The sequence below is a fragment of the Mastomys coucha genome, unplaced genomic scaffold, assembly GCF_008632895.1.
Source record: "Mastomys coucha isolate ucsf_1 unplaced genomic scaffold, UCSF_Mcou_1 pScaffold14, whole genome shotgun sequence".
NCBI lineage: Eukaryota > Metazoa > Chordata > Mammalia > Rodentia > Muridae > Mastomys > Mastomys coucha.
Window position 1 is genome coordinate 122,264,528 of NW_022196896.1, and position 18,477 is coordinate 122,283,004.

Here is an 18,477-nt window from a genome sequence, read left to right on the forward strand (position 1 = left end):
AATTTTGGGGGTCACTTAAGTATACTATCATATCATCAGCAAATAGTGATAATTTGACTTCCTTTCCAATTCATATCCGTTTGATCTCCTTTTTTTGTCTAATTGCTCTGGCTAGGTGTGGGGAGCTACAGCTGCCACCCTATATATTTTGAACACCTGGTCTCTGGCCAGAGCAGAGAGCATTGTTAAACAAGCCCTTAGTTGGAAAACCTGAGTGCCTCCAGTTTGTGATGCGAGCTGGCATGATTTCTCGTAGCCTATTTTGCTTTGCCAGGTAGCTGATGCTGATTGGGACCAGGGAAAGTATTTAACCCACAAGGGGGCTGGGGACTGGAAAGTAAGAAGTAAGATGTACATAAGAATAGAAGTAAGTAAGACATAGGGAATAGGAGTAAGTAAGATGTAGGGGATAAGAGTAAGTAGGAAATAGGAGTAAGTAAGAAGATAGAAGTAAGATGTAAGTAAGAAGATGTAAGTAGTAAGATGTAAGAAGTAAGTAAGATGTAAGAAGTAAGATTACAAGGTTCCTGAATAAATTGCTTGGAGAAGAGCTCGTTGTTGCCTCCTTATTTCCGCTGGATGGAAGGGCGGCAACAGCTAGGACTTCCAAGTAAAATATTGAATAGGTATGGAGAGAGTGGGCAGCCTTGTCTAGTCCCTGATTTTAGTGGGATTGCTTCAAGTTTCTCTCCATTTAGTTTGATGTTGGCTACTGGTTTTCTGTATATTGCTTTTACTATGTTTAAGTATGGGCCTTGAATTCCTTATCTTTCTAAGACTTTTATCATGAAGGGATGTTGGATTTTGTCAAATGCTTTCTCAGCATCCAATGAGATGATCATATGTTTTTTTTCTTTGAGTTGGTTTAAGTAGTGAATTTCATTGATGGATTTCTTTATATTGAACCATCCCTGCATCCCTGGGATGAAGCCTACTTGATCAGGGTGGATGATTGTGTTGATGTGTTCTTTGATTCTGCTTGCAAGAAATTTGTTAAGTATTTTTGCATCAATATTCATAAGGAAAACTGGTCTGAAGGTTTCTTTCTTTGTTAGGTCTTTGTGTGGTTTAGGTATAAGAGTAATTGTGGCTTCATACAATGAATTGGGTAGAGTATCTTCTGTTTCTATTTTGTGGAATAGATTGAAGAGTATTGGTATTAGGTTTTCTTTGAAGGTTTGATAAAACTCTGCATTAAACCCATCTGGTCCTGGGCTTTTTTGGTTGGGAGACTATTAATGACTGTTTCTATTTCATTAGCTGGTATGGGACTGTTTATACCATTGATCTGATCTTGATTTAACCTGGTATCTGTCTAGAAAATTGTCCATTTCATCCAGGTTTTCCAGTTTTGTTGAGTATAGGCTTTTGTAGTAAGATCTCATGATATTTTGGATTTCCTCAGTGTCTGTTGTTATGTCTCCCTTTTCATTTCTAATCTTGTTAATTAGAATACTGTCTCTGTGCCCGCTAGTTAGTCTGACTAAGGATTTATCTATTTTGTTGATTTTCTCAAAGAACCAGTTTCTGGTTTGGTTGATTCTTTATATAGTTCTTTTTGTTTTCATTTCATTGATTTCAGCCCTGAGTTTGATTATTTCCTGCCTTCGACTCCTTTTGGGTGAATTTACTTCATTTTGTTTAGAGCTTTCAAGATGTGTTGTCAAATTGCTTTTGTATGCTCTGTCTAGTTTCTTTTTGGAGGCACTTAAAGCTATGAGTTTTCGTCTTAAGACTGCTTTCCTTGTGTCCCATAAGTCTCTCATTCATTTCCCATATCTCCTCTCTTCCTTTCCCATTCTAATTTCTTACATTCTCTTCAGGATATCTCCCAATCATGGCCTATCAGACTTCAGTAATACTATGTACCTCTTACTGAGGGTAGAAGAGGCAGCCCAGTCAGAAGAAAGGGTCCCAAAAGGAGTCCAAAGAGTCAGAGATAGTCCCTGATCTTAATGTTAGGAGGCCCATAAGAAGACCAAGGTATACAACTGTAAAATATATACAGAGGGCCTAGGTCAGTCCCATGCACACTTCTTCATTGTTGATTCAGTCTCTGGGAGCCCCGATGGAAGCAGATTTGTTGCATCTCTGATTTCAGGGTGTCCTTGACACTTCTGATTCCTACAGTCCTTCTTTGACAGGAGCTCTGCCAAATGTTTGACTGTGATCCCCTGACTCTATTTCCACCAGTTAATGGGTGAAGTTTCTCTGATAACTGTTGGGATAGGTACAAATCTATGAATATAGAGGAATATATTAGGAATCATTTTATATCTTATGTCTCTGGGCTATCCTGCCTCAGGGTTCTGGCCCTCCAGGCAGTGTCAGGGGTAGCCTCCCTCTCATGAGGTGGGTCTCAAGCTAGATGGGTCATTGGTTGGCCACTCTCACATTTGCTCTTCTACTTTTAGCCCAGCTCATGTACCTGAAGACACAACTGTACCACTCCAGGTCATATGCCCAAAGGATGAGCCACCCTAACACAAGGATACTTTTCACCCATATTAACTGATGCTTTATTTATTATAAATAGCCCAAAATGAAAGACAGCCAAATTGATTTTAAAGAAAGTAGTTGCTAGACTTTTATCTACACTGTTTCCTTCTTTAGAATTTTTCTGAGTTAATTTATGAACCATAACTTATGTTCTACTGTAGCAAAAAGCTAATTTGTTTTTACCCTATAACTCAACTTTTACATTTTATCATAATATTTGTTTTTCTTCAAGATAGAGAAAAGATATCAATGTAGATTTAATGTGTTCTTAATGCAGTAGTACATACTACATGTACACTCAAAGATAACCTGTATATTATTTTGAACATTATTTAGCTGTATATAAATATTCAAATTATATTTAGATTCAAGAATATTTTAATAGTTTTAATTTAAAAATTTGAAATGAATTCTTACAGAAATCTACATTACACACACAGAATAATATTTTAAAATCCTATACCAAAGCTAGCCAATTGCTTAGTGGGTAAGTGTGCTTCCCATAGAGATGAAAACTTGAAATCTATGTCAACAGCCCACAAGTTGGTACGAGAAATCTGCCTCCTCAGAACTGCTCAGGTATGACCTATGTCAAGAACACACACTGCCACCTCAATAAAAATAAGAAAAAGTGCTAATCCATAAAACACAATTAGAGATGTTTCATTTGAGTATTTTAATTATGAAAATAAAGATAGCACATAGATGCTTTAATGTTCTTTTTCTCTTCTGAAATTACAGCACAGCTACATTTTATGAAATCTCCAAAAAATAGATTGCTGTCCTTAGAACTCAGAACTTCACAGATTCTCTAGTCCTACAGATTTAAACCAGAAAGAGTCAGTAAATTTCACAGAAAAGTAGCTTTTGGATTTTCATATTGCATATTGCATGTTCAATTTAAAGAGTACAATGGATATTCCCCACCTTATACTTCCTTCTGTGTGCCATGGGTATGAACGGAACCACCCTTCCATGCAAGGACACACTTTCATGCAAGATTAAGATTGTCAGTTCTCCCAGAGAAGGAAACAGCAGGGAAAACTTGCTTATGCATTTTTGCTCTAGAAAATACATTTTTCTATGGCTTGAAAATATAACAAAACTGAGAATAATATATGAAAAATCAAAATTTCATTGGAAGATTTTTTTTTAACTCAAGGAAAATTCCATACAATGGTTGATATCCTCTTTTCAAGTGCAAATGTTTCTTCACAAGAAATCACTGTGATTAACTATAAATATAAGAGGAAAAACAAGCAGTTGACTCATGGTATTGGGCATTGTAAATAATATTCAGGTAAAAGTCAAATGAAAGATAAGTGAAGATGTTAAATTCATGTCTTCTAAAGTACAAAACAGCAAAAAAAACAGGTATTACAAAGTTTCTGGAGTAATCGTTGTCAAATCATCAATGAATACAATTTTGACTCTAAATAGCTAAAATAATGTAATTTGAAATTTTAATACAAATTTAAGTCAAATTTCATGATGTTCTGTAGTGAAATATCTAATTATAGGATTGTTGAGAAACAACTATTTATACTCCAAATAAAAAGTACCAAAATTAGATATTAGTGGTTGGAAAGATGGATCGATGGATAAAGGCTCTATCCATTAACACTGATGATCTTAATTGTACTTTCTACTCCATACACATGCCATGGCACACACATGTAAATTTGTGTACATACAAACATAAGCACATACACTCATATACACAGAAGAAAATTAAAAAAAAATTTAAAGTAGACTGAGTCCCATTCTCAAGTGCATGGCTCAAAACCCAAGTGTACATAGGCACCACAAACTGTATGTATTGCAATATATATCTCCACACACACATACACACACACACACACACACACAGCACAGCACAGCACAGCACAGCACATGAAATGAAGTTCAAAATGGTACATGTTGAGAGGACATGGGACAAATTGAAGGAGATAAAGGGTAGATATGATAATTTTTTATTTTATATATGTCTAAAAGTCTCAAAAATGTAGTAGAACACTTTACTCTCTCAGAAAAGGAAATAATCTTCCATGGCCCATGTCCAGTAACTAATATGGAAACATTGCAGAGTTAAACGCTGCATGTTTTCACATTTTCATCTCAAATTCCTCTTTCAAGTGTTATCTTTCTACTAAGAGTATCTGTGTGTTCTCTGTTCCACAAGATCCAATTTCCCAATCTAATCCTGAGCTCAGCAGGATAAGACCTGTGTTAACTTTTCCTGGTCCTTTGGGGCCACGTCCTCTTGATCCCACAGATCTTCTTGTAACCTCATCCCCAACCTGTGTTCATTGCTTTGTCCAAGTTCCCAACTCCAGCAGGGACCCTCTGCTAACCCAAATGTCACTCTTGAGAAAATGAACTTGGCTATCTGCAGATCTTCCCTTCTCACTCTGTTCCCCCAGATCCAATCCCCCTGTTTTGTCCCCAAATCTGTAGCAGAATAGCTGTGGGAGCCTTCCCTGTGGATCTCAGACATTTTCCTATTCTAACTTCCCTCCCCTATAAAGTGCGTTGTCGTCTCAGTTCCAGACAGAAGCATTCGTTCCCTATCAATACAAGGGCTGCTCTTGCCAGGGCAACAAGTAGGTAAATGTGGATCATTTATAAGTCTCCTTCTACTTCTCCAGATCTGATTCTCTAGGTTTATCCCCAGCTCTTTATTAGAAAACCTGCTGCGGCCTCCAATTCCTTTCAACCCATCCCCAACAGGCCACCAAGATTCTCTTCCAACATTCCCTCTCCCAACTCATCTCAGTATTCCAATGTATAACCCTAGGATGCCTTCCCTGTAAACTGACCAGTTTTCCAGGTCACTGAAACAGGCAAAGTAAAGACCTTAATCACTCCCTCCTATACTTGAAACATAATCCCCTAGTCTTATCACCATCTCTATAACTGAACACCTGGGGCATCTTTCCTTCCCACTCTGCACAGATCACCTTTGGATCACTCCACACCCTTTTTCCTCTTAAGCTCTCTTTCTCCACTTCCTGCTTATCCCAGTCCCCAGTTTCAGTTGGCTCTACCTCCTAACCTACAGCCCACTCCTGCCAATAAATCAGAGGCAGTCTGTAGATCTGTACTCCTTATCTTCTTCTAGAGCTCATCATCCTGTCTCATTGTCAGAAGCTGTGTGGTAACCTCTCTTCACGGCCCTTCCCCATTTGAAGAAGACAAAATAAACACCTGGTTAAACACTCTACATCTTTCTCCCAAGGGAATCCTGTGAGACACCTAGCATATCCCCACTGCCAAGTGCTGGCTCTCGAAATATACAGAAACCTATTTTACATGGAACCTCCAGTAGCTATGACTATTGGGTTCAAAGATAATTTTCTACTAGGTAACATACAGATATAACATGCACTGAAACTCCAAAGCATAAAAAGAAACCAAGGAATAAAACCCCACCCAGTGAAGACAAACCTAGAAATCAGCAACTAGACGTTTATTCATCCCAATCTATGATGTTTATATACCAGCATGAGAACACAAACAATAATAGCCAGAGTAATACGTCTCTCCTAGAGGCCATCTGTTCTATCACAAATACCCCAACACACCTGAAGCACACACACAAAAAAGACCTTAGAACAGCCTGATGAACTTGATCGAGAACCTTAAACAGGAAGTGAATAAGTCCTTTACAGAAACCCAGGACAACATAAACAATAGAAAGAAATGCATACACCTGTTCAAGACCAGGAGCTGGAAATAGAATCAATAAAAGAAAAACCCAAACTGTAGGTATTATGGAAATGAAAACTTAAGCCCTTCAAAAGGAAATTACAGAGGCAACCTTTTTCCAACATAATAAAAGAGATGGAAAGAATGTCTCTGGTGTTGAAGATATAATAAAAGAAATTGATATTATAACCAAAGAAAATGATATATCTAAAACAATTCTTGACAAAAAGCATGCAGAAAATCCAGGATGCTACAAAAGATGAAACCTAAGAATAGGAATAGAGGAAAGAGAAGAAACACAACTCAAAGGCCCAGAAAACATTTGCAACAACATCTTAGAAGAAAGTTTACTTAATCTAAAGAACAATGTTCTTAAGAGTACTGAAAGCACTGACTCCAAACAGACAGACTAGAAAGAAAATTCTATTTGGAGCATGATTTAAAGAAAAATAGGGCAAATGGGTAGGGAAGAAGTGAAAGTCTGCCTGGTACTAATCACAGAGAACAAACAAAGAATATTAACAGCTGGATGGGAAAGACCAAGTAACATATAAAAACAGACCTATTAAGATTACACCTTAATTCGGAATGGAAACTTTAAAAGCCAGAAGGGCTTGGACAGACTTCCTGCAAACTACAAAAGACCACAGATGCCAGCTGATACTACAATACCCATTAAAATTTTCAATCATAATAGAGAAAATAAGCTATTGCATGATAACACCAAATTTAAAGTGGTGTCTACAAATCCAGCACAACAGTGCTGGTAGGAAAACTCCACACTAAGGAGGTTAACTACACTCATGAAAATATAGAGATAAAAACTGTAAAAAAATCAAATAATCATTGTTTGCAGATGATATATAACTGACCCTCAAAATTCAACTGTGAACTCCTTCACTTTATAAACACTTTGAGCAAAGTAGATAGTAAATTAACTCAGTAGCCCTCCTGTATTCAAATGACAAATTAACTTAGAATGAAACTGGGAAACAATTCCTTTCATAATAGCCTCAAATAATATAAAGTATCATAGGAGTAATTCTAAACTTGCAAATAAAAGACTTTCTTGATAAAAGTCTAAAGTCTTTGAAGAAGATATCAGAAAATTAAAAGATCTCCCACGCTCATGAATAAGTAGAATCCAGAAATTAAAGTGGCCATCCTACTAAAAGCAATCTACAGATTCATGCAATATGCATAAAATTCCAACACAGACGTTGAATGACAATTTTCAGATTCACAAACAAACTTTCTCCCTCTCCCCATCTCTCCCTCCCTCCTCCCTATCTATCTATCTATCTATCTATCTATCTATCTATCTATCTATCTATCTATCTATCTCTATCTATCTATCTATCTATCTATCTCTCTCTCTCTCTCTCTCTCTCTCTCTCTCTCTATCTATCTATCTATCTATCATCTCCTCTCTCTCTCTATCTATCTATCTCTCTCTCTATCTATCTATCTATCTATCTCTCTATCTCTCTCTCTATCTATCTATCTATCTATCTCTCTCTCTCTCTCTCATCTATCTATCTATCTATCTATCTATCTATCTCTCTCTCTCTCTATCTATCTATCTCTCTCATCTATCTATCTATCTATCTATCTCTATCTCTCTCTCTATCTATCTATCTATCTCTATCTATCTATCTATCTATCTATCTATCTATCTGTAACATACACAACTGTATAGCAAAAGATTTAAAGAACTGCTGGAGACATCACAATTTTGACTTGCACTACAGATCCTTAGGAATGAAAACCAAATGAATAAAAACAGAAAAGCTGCTCGGTGGAATGAAACTGAAGGCACCGGCATAAATTCACACTTTTATAAAACCCACTTTTTAATAAAGGAGCAAGAAACACACACTAGAAAGAAGAGAACATCTTCAACAGATAGCGCTGCCCAAACTGGATGTCTGCATATAGAAGTATACAAATAGATCCACATTAGTCACCCTGCACAAAACTCAACTCCAATACGGATGAAAGACATTGAATTTAAAACGTAAGACCATCCATACTGCACCTCATAAATGAAGAAGGGAAGTCAGGAATAGTCTTGAAATCATTGGCACAAGTGAAGACATTCTGATGGGAACACAGATAACCTGGGTTAGCTAAGATCAACGGTTAATGAATAGGATCTCATGAAACTGAAATCTTAAGAAAAGCAAAGGACACGATCAGTAGGATAAAAGCCTATAGGATGGAAAAAAAGACTTTTACAAACTTATATCCTATAGAGGAATAATATTCAAAATGTATAAGTAATTGTAGAACTATCAAAAACCAAATGAACTTATGAAATACAGATATAAACTGAGAACTCTTTATAGAGGAAACTCCAATGGCTGGGAAACACTTAAAGAAATATTCACCATCTTTGGCCATTAAAGAACTGCAAATCAAAATGACTTTGATATTCCATTGTAAAAACTGTCAGAATGGCTAAGATCAATAACACAAGTGACAGGTCATGCTGGAAATGATGTAGAATAAGGGAAACACTCCTCCATTGCCGGCAGGAGCACAAACCTGTCCAACCGTTATGGAAACCAATATGTCAGTTTCTTTGAAAGTTGGAAATCAATATACCTCAAGATCCAACTATACAACCTTGAGCATAGACCCCCCAAGGATGTGTCATCCTACCACATGGAAACTTATTCAGCCATATTTATCACAACTTTCTTTATAATAGCCAGAAACTGGAAACAACCTATGTATTTTTCAACTGAAGGAGGGATAAAGAAAATGTGTTAACTTTACACAATGGAATATTACCCATCTATTAAAAAAAAATCATGGAGAAAGTGAGGAGGAGGAATGGGATGAGAAATGTGGGAGGGCAGACCGGGAGGGGAGCAATAACTTGAATTTAAAAAAAATTAAAAATAATGAAAATTAAAAAAAAATAAATGGAAAAAGAAATGACATCATAGGGTGCTGGAGAGATGTGGTTTAGAACACTCATTGCTCTTCTGAAAGTCCTGAGTTCAATTCCCAACACCCATGTGATAGTTTATAATTTTCTGATGCTTCCCTCTGATATGCAGATGTACAAGCAGACAAAGTACTTATACACATAAAGTACATAAATAAAAACACCTTTAAAATTCATGAATTTTGAAGAGTTCATGAAATTTGAAGGGTTTTCTTTTTTTTTTTTAATTTTTTTCATTTTGTTGGATATTTTCTCTATTTACATTTCAAATGTTATCCTATTTCCAGGACTCCCCTCTGAAAACCCCCTATGCTATCCCCCCTCCCCTGCCTCTATGAGGGTGCTCCCCAAACCATCCAACCACTCCTGCCTTCCAGCACTGGCATTCCCCTATATTGGGGCATCAACCCTCCTCAGGCTCAAGACCCCTCTCTCAATGATGTCCAACAAGATCATACTCAGGGTTTTCTTATATCTTTTTATATTTTACTTTGACATATTTGCTTTTTATATGCTAGACGTCTTTTATAATGAGAGACATCTGGAGCTGAAGGGGTGTGGGAAAAACTAAGACGAGGAGGGGAGGGACACTAACCAGTATATATTCCATGAAAAAATCTATTTCCAGAAAAAAAATTATCTACACTAGTTATTCAAGAATTCACAAAAGTGTACATTTCATTATCTTCATTAATCTTAACACAGATTATATTGTCATGCTCATGATAAAAATTGTGGGAGGATATATAACTATTCAATATCATTGTTTTAAGATTATTAATATGATACTCCATTGACGAAGGGAAAGCAGACGATTCTTACCCGTTGAAGAAATCATTTAGAAATTAAGCTTTTCTTTCTTTTATTTCTTTTTCAACTTTTACAAGTTTGGTTTTGCTCTCAGTGATTTCTCCTTTTACCACAAAATCATATACTTGAATTGCATAAATGTTCAACAAGACTGTAATTAATTCAAAAGTAACCCCTGAAATTAAAACAAAATAATAGTTGGAGTGTAACTATTTCATATTTAACAAAAGGTTTTAATGAAAAATGAGATTTACCTAAAGGAAAGATATTATTTATTTCAGAAGGTGTTAATTAATTCCTCATTTACAGAACAAAATTAATATTACACTTATGTCAAACTATATATTTTAACATGCTTACAAAATTTTTCTCACTTACCATATAGCTCCCACATGTAATGTTTAATAAATTCATAAACTATGCTAAATTGCAAGTACATAAATTATATTAATATAAATAAATTATATTTTCAAATTTTAATTATAAATTGGAACTGCAACTTGCTAAAAGGTTTATGTAACATAATTGCAATACTGATCACTTTTAGCACACATAAAATTATTATAATTGTTTTATAATTTTATTTGTCATAATTTTTTAAAAATTATAAGTATTACATAAAAATAATTAAACTCCACAAATGAAACACCCTTTAGAATCAAAATATTGCAGTAAATCAATTCCATTTATCTAATACAGTCACTTCAAAGACAAGAAATATTATTAATTCTTTTTCATTTATGGACTATGTCATCTGTCCTAAGAAATATAATCTCAAAGACATAGTTACCTGTGATAGACAAGCAATATTACCATGAAAATTGTACGTCGTAAATGACTGAAATGAACATTTGGAGGCACAAATTTTGAGAGAAAATGATAAATTATGAAAAATAAACCAGGTAGCTCAAGAAGAGTGGTGTGCTAGTAAAAAATGTATCTGACCTCAGTGGAAAATATGCTGACAACACCCTACATTTCTCCATGTTTAATAACTAAAGAAGCAAAACTTAACATCCAAAGGAAGGGAGAACTTCACGACAGTGACATGGAGTATATTTTCCACAACAGATGGGAGCAAGGGGTGGAAAAGCATACTTTCACACGAGAAGGATCTGTTTGAGAACAGAGCATTCTGTTGTAGTCCTATAAAGACTGTATATGCACAGAACAGAGCGTAAAGAAATGTGCTTGCTATTGAGTGAGCCATATTCAAGCAACCAAACAGTAATGATATGCAGTGGACAGCACTGCCTGTTTTGTAGTTGCTTGTTTGTTTTTGTGTTTTTAACCATAGGAAATGTCATTGTATTCTATGTAGCAGTATATAAACAAAGCAAACTAATACCACAAATAAATTGAGTAGATGATTAGTCCTTTTAAATGTGTTTCTGTAAATACAGCATGAAATATTTCTGTTTTCTAACATTCTATTTACTAGAACATTCTGTATATGCTGTGTCCTAGCTATTTTTTAAAAAATTATTTTATATATTTACATTCCAAATATTGCCCCCCTTCCTGGTCCACCCTCTATGAGTTCTTCATCCCCTACACCCTCCCCTTTGTTTCTGAGAGGGTGCTTCCCCACCAGGCACCCACCCACTCCAACCTCATCCCACTATCATGCCCCTTCTCTGGGGCATCAAGTTTCTACAAGGTTACATGCACCCATTTCCACTGAGGCCAGATAAGGCAATCCCCTTCTACATATGTAGTTAGGGCCACAGTTCAGACCATATATGTTCTTTGGTTGGCAGCTTAGCTTCTGGAAGCTCTGAGGGATCTGGGTTAGTTGATACTGTTGTTCTTCCTATGGGGGTTGCAATCAGCTTCGGCTCCTTCAGTCCTTCCCCTAACTCTTCCATGGGGTCCCTGACCAACGGTTGGCTCTAAGTATCTGTGTCTGTCTCAGTCAGCTGCTGGTAGAGGACATCAGAGGACAGCCATGCTAGGCTCCTATTTGCAAGTACAACATGGCATCAGTAATAGTGTTGAGATTTAGTGCCTGCCCATGGGATGGATCCCAATTTAGGCCAGTCACTAGATGGTCTCTTTCAATCTCTACTCCATTTTGGTCCTTGCATTTTCCTTAGACAGTAACGATTCTGGGTCAAGAATTTTGAAGATGGATGGGTAGTGTCATTTCTCAAATGGGGATCGTGTCTGTGTATTGGAGGTGGTCTCTTCCTGTTCCATCTCATCACTGTTAGGCATTTCAGTTAAGGTCATCCCCACTGGGTCTTAGGAGCCTCTCACCTCTCTGATATCTGGGACTTTCTAGAGGTTCTCCTGTGCCCCCATGTTGCACTGCTGTATATTTTAATTCATTCTCCTGGCCCTCTGGGCATCCTTCCTGTCTCTCACCATTCCTTATCCTGCACTTCTTTTTCTCCTTCCCCTTCCTCTCCTACCCAGTTTTCTACCTCCCTCTATCTCCCACAATTATTTTGTTTCCCCTTTTAAGTGGGATTGAAGTATCCACACTTGGGTTTTCCTTTTTGTTAAGTTTCATACAGCCTGTGACTTGTGTCATGGTTATTCTGAACATTTTGGCTAATGTCCACTTGTCAGTGAGTACATACCATGTATATCCTTTTGGGTCTGGTTACTTCCTTCAGGATGAAATTTTCTAATTCCATTTGCTCACAAAATTCATGATGTCCTTGCTTTTAATAGCTGAGTAGTATTTCATGGTGTAAATTAGCCACATTTTCTGTATCCATTCTTTGTTTGAGGGATATCTGGGTTGTTTCCAGCTCCCAGCTATTGCAAATTAACATTGGCTGCTATGAACATTGGGATATGAAAGAGCATAGCTGGATATACACACAAGATTGGTATACATGGGTCTCCAGGTAAAACTATGTCCAGTTTTCTGAGGAAGTGGCAGATTGATTTCCCAAAGTGGCTGTACCAGTTGGCTGTCCCCTCAGCAATAGAGCATTGTTCCTTTTTCATCATATCTTTGCCAGAATGTGTTGTCACTTGAGTTTTTAAATCTTAACTATTCTGATTGGTGTATGGTGGAATCTCAGGGTCATGACTAATGATTTGATTGTTTCTTTCAGCCACTTGAGATCCATCAGTAGAGAATTCTCTCTTTAGCTCTGTAGCCCATGTTTTAAGTGGGGTTTTTGGTTTTCTGGAGTCTAACTTCTTGAGTTCTTTGGGTACTTTAGATATTAGCACATGATCAGGTGTCGGGTTACTGATGATGTTTTCCCAATCTGTGTGTTGTCATTTTGTCTTATTTACAGTGTCCTTTGCCTTACAGAAGCTTTTTAGTTTCATGTGGTCCAATTTGTCAATTGTCAATTTTAGAGCCAAAGCCATTCATGTTCTCTTAAATTTTTTTCTCTGTGCCAATGAGTTTAAGACTATTTCCCATTTTCTTTTGTATTAGATTTAGTGTATCTGGTTTTATGTGGAGGTCCTTGATCTACTTGGACTTGAGCTTTGTACAAGATGGTAAATATGGATCAATTTGCATTCTTCTAATATAAGAGTACCAGTTAGACCAGTACCATTTTGAAGTTGCATTCTTTTTTCCACTGTATGGTTGTGGTTTCATTGTCAAAAGTTAAGTGTCCATAGGTATGTGGGTCTTCAAATCTATTCCATTGATCAATCTGTTTCTGTAGCAGTACCATGTGGTTTTTATTACTATTGTTCTGAAGTACAGCTTGAGGTCAGGGATGGTGATTCCCTCAGAAGTTCTTTTCTTGTTGAGAATTGTTTTCATTATCCTGATTTTTTTTTGTTATTCCATATTTATTTGAGAATTTCTCTTTCCATGTCTATGAAGAAGTGAGTTGGAATTATGATGGGGATTGCAATGAATCTATGGATTGCTTTTCGTAAGATGGTCATTTTTACTATGTTAATCCTACTGTTTCATGATCATGGGAAACCTTTCTATCTTCTGAAGCCTTCTTCAATTTCTTATTTCAGGGACTTGAAGTTATTGTCATAAGATCTTTCACTTGCTTGATTATAATTACACCAAGATATTTTGTTATTTTTGACTACTTTGAAGGGTATATGGTTTTCCTAATTTCTTTCTCTGCCTGTTTATCCTTTGTATAAAGGAAGGCTATTGATTGATTGATTAATTTTATATCCAGCCATTTTGCTGAAGATCAAGTGTAGGAGTTTATTAATTGTAGGAGTGTTTGGAGTCTCTTATGTATACTATCATATTATCTGCAATAGGTGATTTCTTCACTTCTGCTTTTCCAATTTGTATCCTCTTGATCTCTTTTGTTGTATAACTGCTCTAATTAGAACTTCAAGTACTATGTTGAATAAATATGGAGAGAGAGGGCAGCCTTGTCTTGTTCGTGATTTTAGTGGGAGTGCTCCAAGCTCCATTTAATTTGATATTGACTGTTAGTTTGCTGTATATTGCTTTTATTATGTTTAGGTATGTGTCTTGAATTACTGATTTCTTCAAGACTTTTAACATGAAGGGGTATTGAATTTTGTCAAAGTCTTTATCAGTATCTAATAAGATGATCATGTGATTTTTTTCCTTTGAGTTTGTTTGCATAGTGGATTACATTGATGGGTTTGCCTTTTTCTTCGGGACCATTTGCTTGGAAAACTTTCTTCTAAACCTTTACTCTGAGGTAGTATCTGTCCTTGTCACTGAGATTTATGTCTTGTATGCAGCAAAATGTTGGATCCTGTTAATGTATCCAGCCTATTAGCCTATGTCATTTTATTGGGGAATTGAGTCCATTGATGTTGAGAGACATTAAAGACCAGTGATTGTTAGTTCCAGTTATTTTTGTAGTTGGAGGTGGAATTATTTTTATTTGATTCTCTTCTTTTGTGTTCATTGTGAGATGATTAATTTCTTATGATTTCTTGGGTGTAGCTACCCTATTTGTATTAGAGGTTTTCTTTTAGTATGCTATATAGAGATGGATTTGTAGAAAGATATTGTTTAAACTTGCATTTGTCATGGAATATTTTGTTTTCTCCGTCTGTGGTGATTGAGAGTTTTGCTGAGAATAGTTATCTGTGCTGGTGTCTTTGGTGTATTAGGGTCTGTAAGACATCTGTCTAGGATCTTCTCGCTTTTAGAGTCTCCATTGAGAAGTCAGATGCAATTCTCATAGATCTAACTTCATACGTTACTTGATCTTTTCCCTTGCAGCTTTTAATATTCTTTCCTTGTTCTGTGCATTTACTGTTTTGATTATGTGGTGGGAAGATTTTCTTTTCTGGTCTGATCTATTTGCTGTTCTGTAGGCTTCCTGGACTTTTACAGCCATCTCTTTCTTTAGGTTAGGAAAGTTTTCTTCTATGATTTTATTGAAGATACTCTCTGGTTCTGGGAATCTTCACTCTCTTCTATTCCTAATATTCTTAAATTTGGTCTTTCATTGTGTCTTGAATTTCCTGGATGTTCTCAGTTAGGAGCTTTTTATGCTTTGTATTTTCTTTGAATAATGTGTCAATATCTTCTGTGATATCTTCTATGCCTAAGATTCTCTCTTCTATCTCTTGTATTCTGTTGGTGATGCTTGCATCTGTAGTTTCTGTTCTCTTTTTTAGATTTTCCATGAGTAGAGTTGTTTCCATTTGTGATTTCTTTATTGTTTCTATTTCCATTATTAGGTCTTGGACCATTTTGTTCAATTCCTTCATGTTTGATTATGTTTTACTGTATTTCTTTAAGGCATTTATTTGTTTCATTTTTAAGGACTCCTACTTTTTTGCCTGTGTTTTCATATATTTCTTTAAGTGAGTTATATCCTCATTGAAGTCCTCTATCATCTTTATAAGATGGATTTTTAGGCCAGAATCTTGCTTTGCAAATGTGTTAGTGAATCCATGGCTTGCTCTGGTGGGAGAACTGGTTTCTGATGATGCCAAATTATATTGTCTGCTGTTGCTTCTGTCCTTAGGCTTGCCTCTCCCCATGTGGTTATCGATATTATCTGGCCTGGGTGTCTCTGACTGAAACCTTTCCCTGTTTCTGTCCCTGAAACCTGTCCCTGAAACTTGTCCATGCCTCTGGGTGGCAGGCAGTGCTGTCTTCGGTTAGGGGTCATCTCCTATATCCCTGGTTAGAGTAGGCCTCCTGTGTCTCTGGTTATGGCAGACCTCCTGGGAAATATACAGGATGTGGGTTGTAGAAGAGGGGCAGGAGCACCTGATCTGCCACAGGTGAAGTTGCAGACCAGAAGGAAGATGTGGCTCCAGCAGAGTGGATAGGTCTGGTGTCCACTGGGCTCTGTGGTGGCCCCAGCTAGAGCAGAAATTGGGGCAGAGGCCTCACCTGTGTCCTTGGTTACAGCAGACCTCTGGGAAGGCAGGCAGGCTGTGGGTATAGGAGAGGGGCAGGTGTGGGGCAGTGTTGGGCAGTGGTCTGCTCAGGTAACTTAAGCTCAGTCGAGTATTTGGCTTTGAGCCCTGGACCCCTGTGGGCAATTTCTGCTTGCAGAGGGTAGAAGAAGCTTGGCCATAACTCCTGGGTCTTTGGTTCCTGTTTCAGTCACAACCCCTCACAGCTGCCCCTGCAGGAGATGTGTGTTCTATCAGGCAGATGATGCCCCAAGATCCCAGCATTCTAGCTGGACCCTACCCCCAGTTATCTGAACACAAGCCAGACATGCCACACCCCATACAGTAAGGGAGGTGGATTGCCTCCTTCTCTCTCCCTTACTCTCCCTTACTCTCTTACTCTTCCCCTCTCTCTCACTCTCTTGCTCTCTTGCTCTTTGTCTCCTTTCTGCTCTCTCTCTCTTTGCTCTCTCTCTTCTCTTGCTCTTTGTTCCTCTCTTGCTATCGTCCTCTCCTTTCTCTCTCTCTCCTTCCTCTCCATTTTTTCTCTCTAATTGACCAGCATATTTTTTCTCTCCTACAATAAAATATCTCATTTATACATTGCCTCCTTTTTAACTAACATGCCATGCAGCAACAGGTCAGCACCTGGGAGAAAGAGAGACCCAGGTCTCAGCAGCAGGCCTCTGCTTTTGCTGCAACAGGCAGGCATGCCCCCCACCGTGTGCCCCCACTGTCTTGTTTTAATTCAGAATTTCAGTGGAACAAAAGCCAACAGAACTGAAAGATTTTCTATGTTTATAGCCTGATTAGAAAAGAGTAAAACCACATGTTTGGAAGAACAAAGCCTAAGTGTGGCCCAGTAAGCACTCACTAATGAGATTAGTGTGACTAAATAGGAGTGAATAGTTGTACATCAGAATAATGAGCAAAGGCCTTCAGGAATTTCTATACTCATCACCAAGGTCAATACAATCAAGCTTCTAATGCATAAATATCCAGTCTGTATCAATCCATCCCTGGCCACCAAGATCTATGACATCCTCCTAGTGTGAAATATAAGGGTCCCATCCTCATAGTATGAAGGAACCTGCAAAATCCATGCAACGTTTAAATGCACATATTTGAGACTCGTAGAAAGCACTTTCAAATATGAGCTCCATTCTGAACATCTTGATCCCAGCACCTACAGTTCAAATCAACCTCAGCAACACGGTCTTCTCTGTTCCTATTAGCATGGCCTATTAAGTGCCATTTTAAAGAAAACATTCCACTTTTAAAAATAGGGTTACTTGGTTCTCTGGAGACTAACTTCTTGAATTATTTGTATATATTGGATATTAGCCCTCTACCAAATGTAGGGTTGGTAAAGACCTTTTCCCAACCTGTTGGTTGCAGCTTTGTCCTATTGAGAGTGTCCTTTGCCTTATAGAAGCTTTTCAATTTTATGAGGTCACATTTGTGAATTGTTGATCTTAAATCATGAGCCATTGGTTTTCTGTTCAGGAAATTTTCCCCTGTGCCAATGTGTCTGGCGTTCTTTCCCACTTTCTTTTCTGTTAGATTCAGCGTATTTGGATTTATGTGGAGGTCCTTGATCCACTTGGACTTGAGCTTTGTACAAGAGAGTAAGAATGGATCAATTTGCATTCTTCTACATGCTTTCCACCAGGTTGACCAGCACCATTTGTTGAAAAATGCTGTCTTTTTTTTTCAATGGGTTGTTTTGGCTTCTTTGTCAAAAACATCAGGTGACCATAGGTGTGTAGGTTCATTTCTGGGTCTTCAATTCTATTCCATTGACATGCTTGCCTGTCACTGTACCAATATGATGCAGTTTTTAATCACTATTTCTGAGTAGTATAGCTTGAAGTCAGGGATGGTGATTTCCCCAGTAGTTCTGTTATTGTTGAGAACTTTTTTGCTATTCTGGATTTTTTGTTATTCCAGATAAATTGGAGAATTGTGCTTCCTATCTCTATGAAGAATTGAGTTGGAATTTTGATGGGGATTTCACTGAATCTGTAGATTGCTTTTCATAGGATGGCCATTAATACTATGTTAATCCTGCCAATCTATGAGCATGGGAGATCTCTCCATCTTCTGAGGTCTTCCATGATTTCATTCTTCAGAGACTTGAAGTTCTTGACATACAGGTATTTTACTTGCTTGATTACACTCACTCCAAGATATTTTATATTATTTGT

General features: G+C 37.2%; 1 protein-coding gene across 2 annotated transcripts in view; it reads right to left on the reverse strand.

The window, feature by feature from the left end:
• Window positions 1-3,156: 3,156 nt before the first annotated feature.
• Window positions 3,157-18,477, reverse strand: part of LOC116088821 (solute carrier organic anion transporter family member 6A1-like) — a 77,030-nt gene continuing 61,709 nt past the window's right edge. For both annotated transcript variants that reach the window (XM_031368534.1, XM_031368533.1), the window contains 2 exons: window positions 9,986-10,148; window positions 3,157-3,316 (listed from right to left, as the gene is read on the reverse strand). In XM_031368534.1, the coding sequence (XP_031224394.1) occupies window positions 10,009-10,148 (140 nt within the window). In that variant the 3' untranslated portion in view covers window positions 3,157-3,316; window positions 9,986-10,008. The remainder of the gene's footprint in view (window positions 3,317-9,985; window positions 10,149-18,477) is intronic.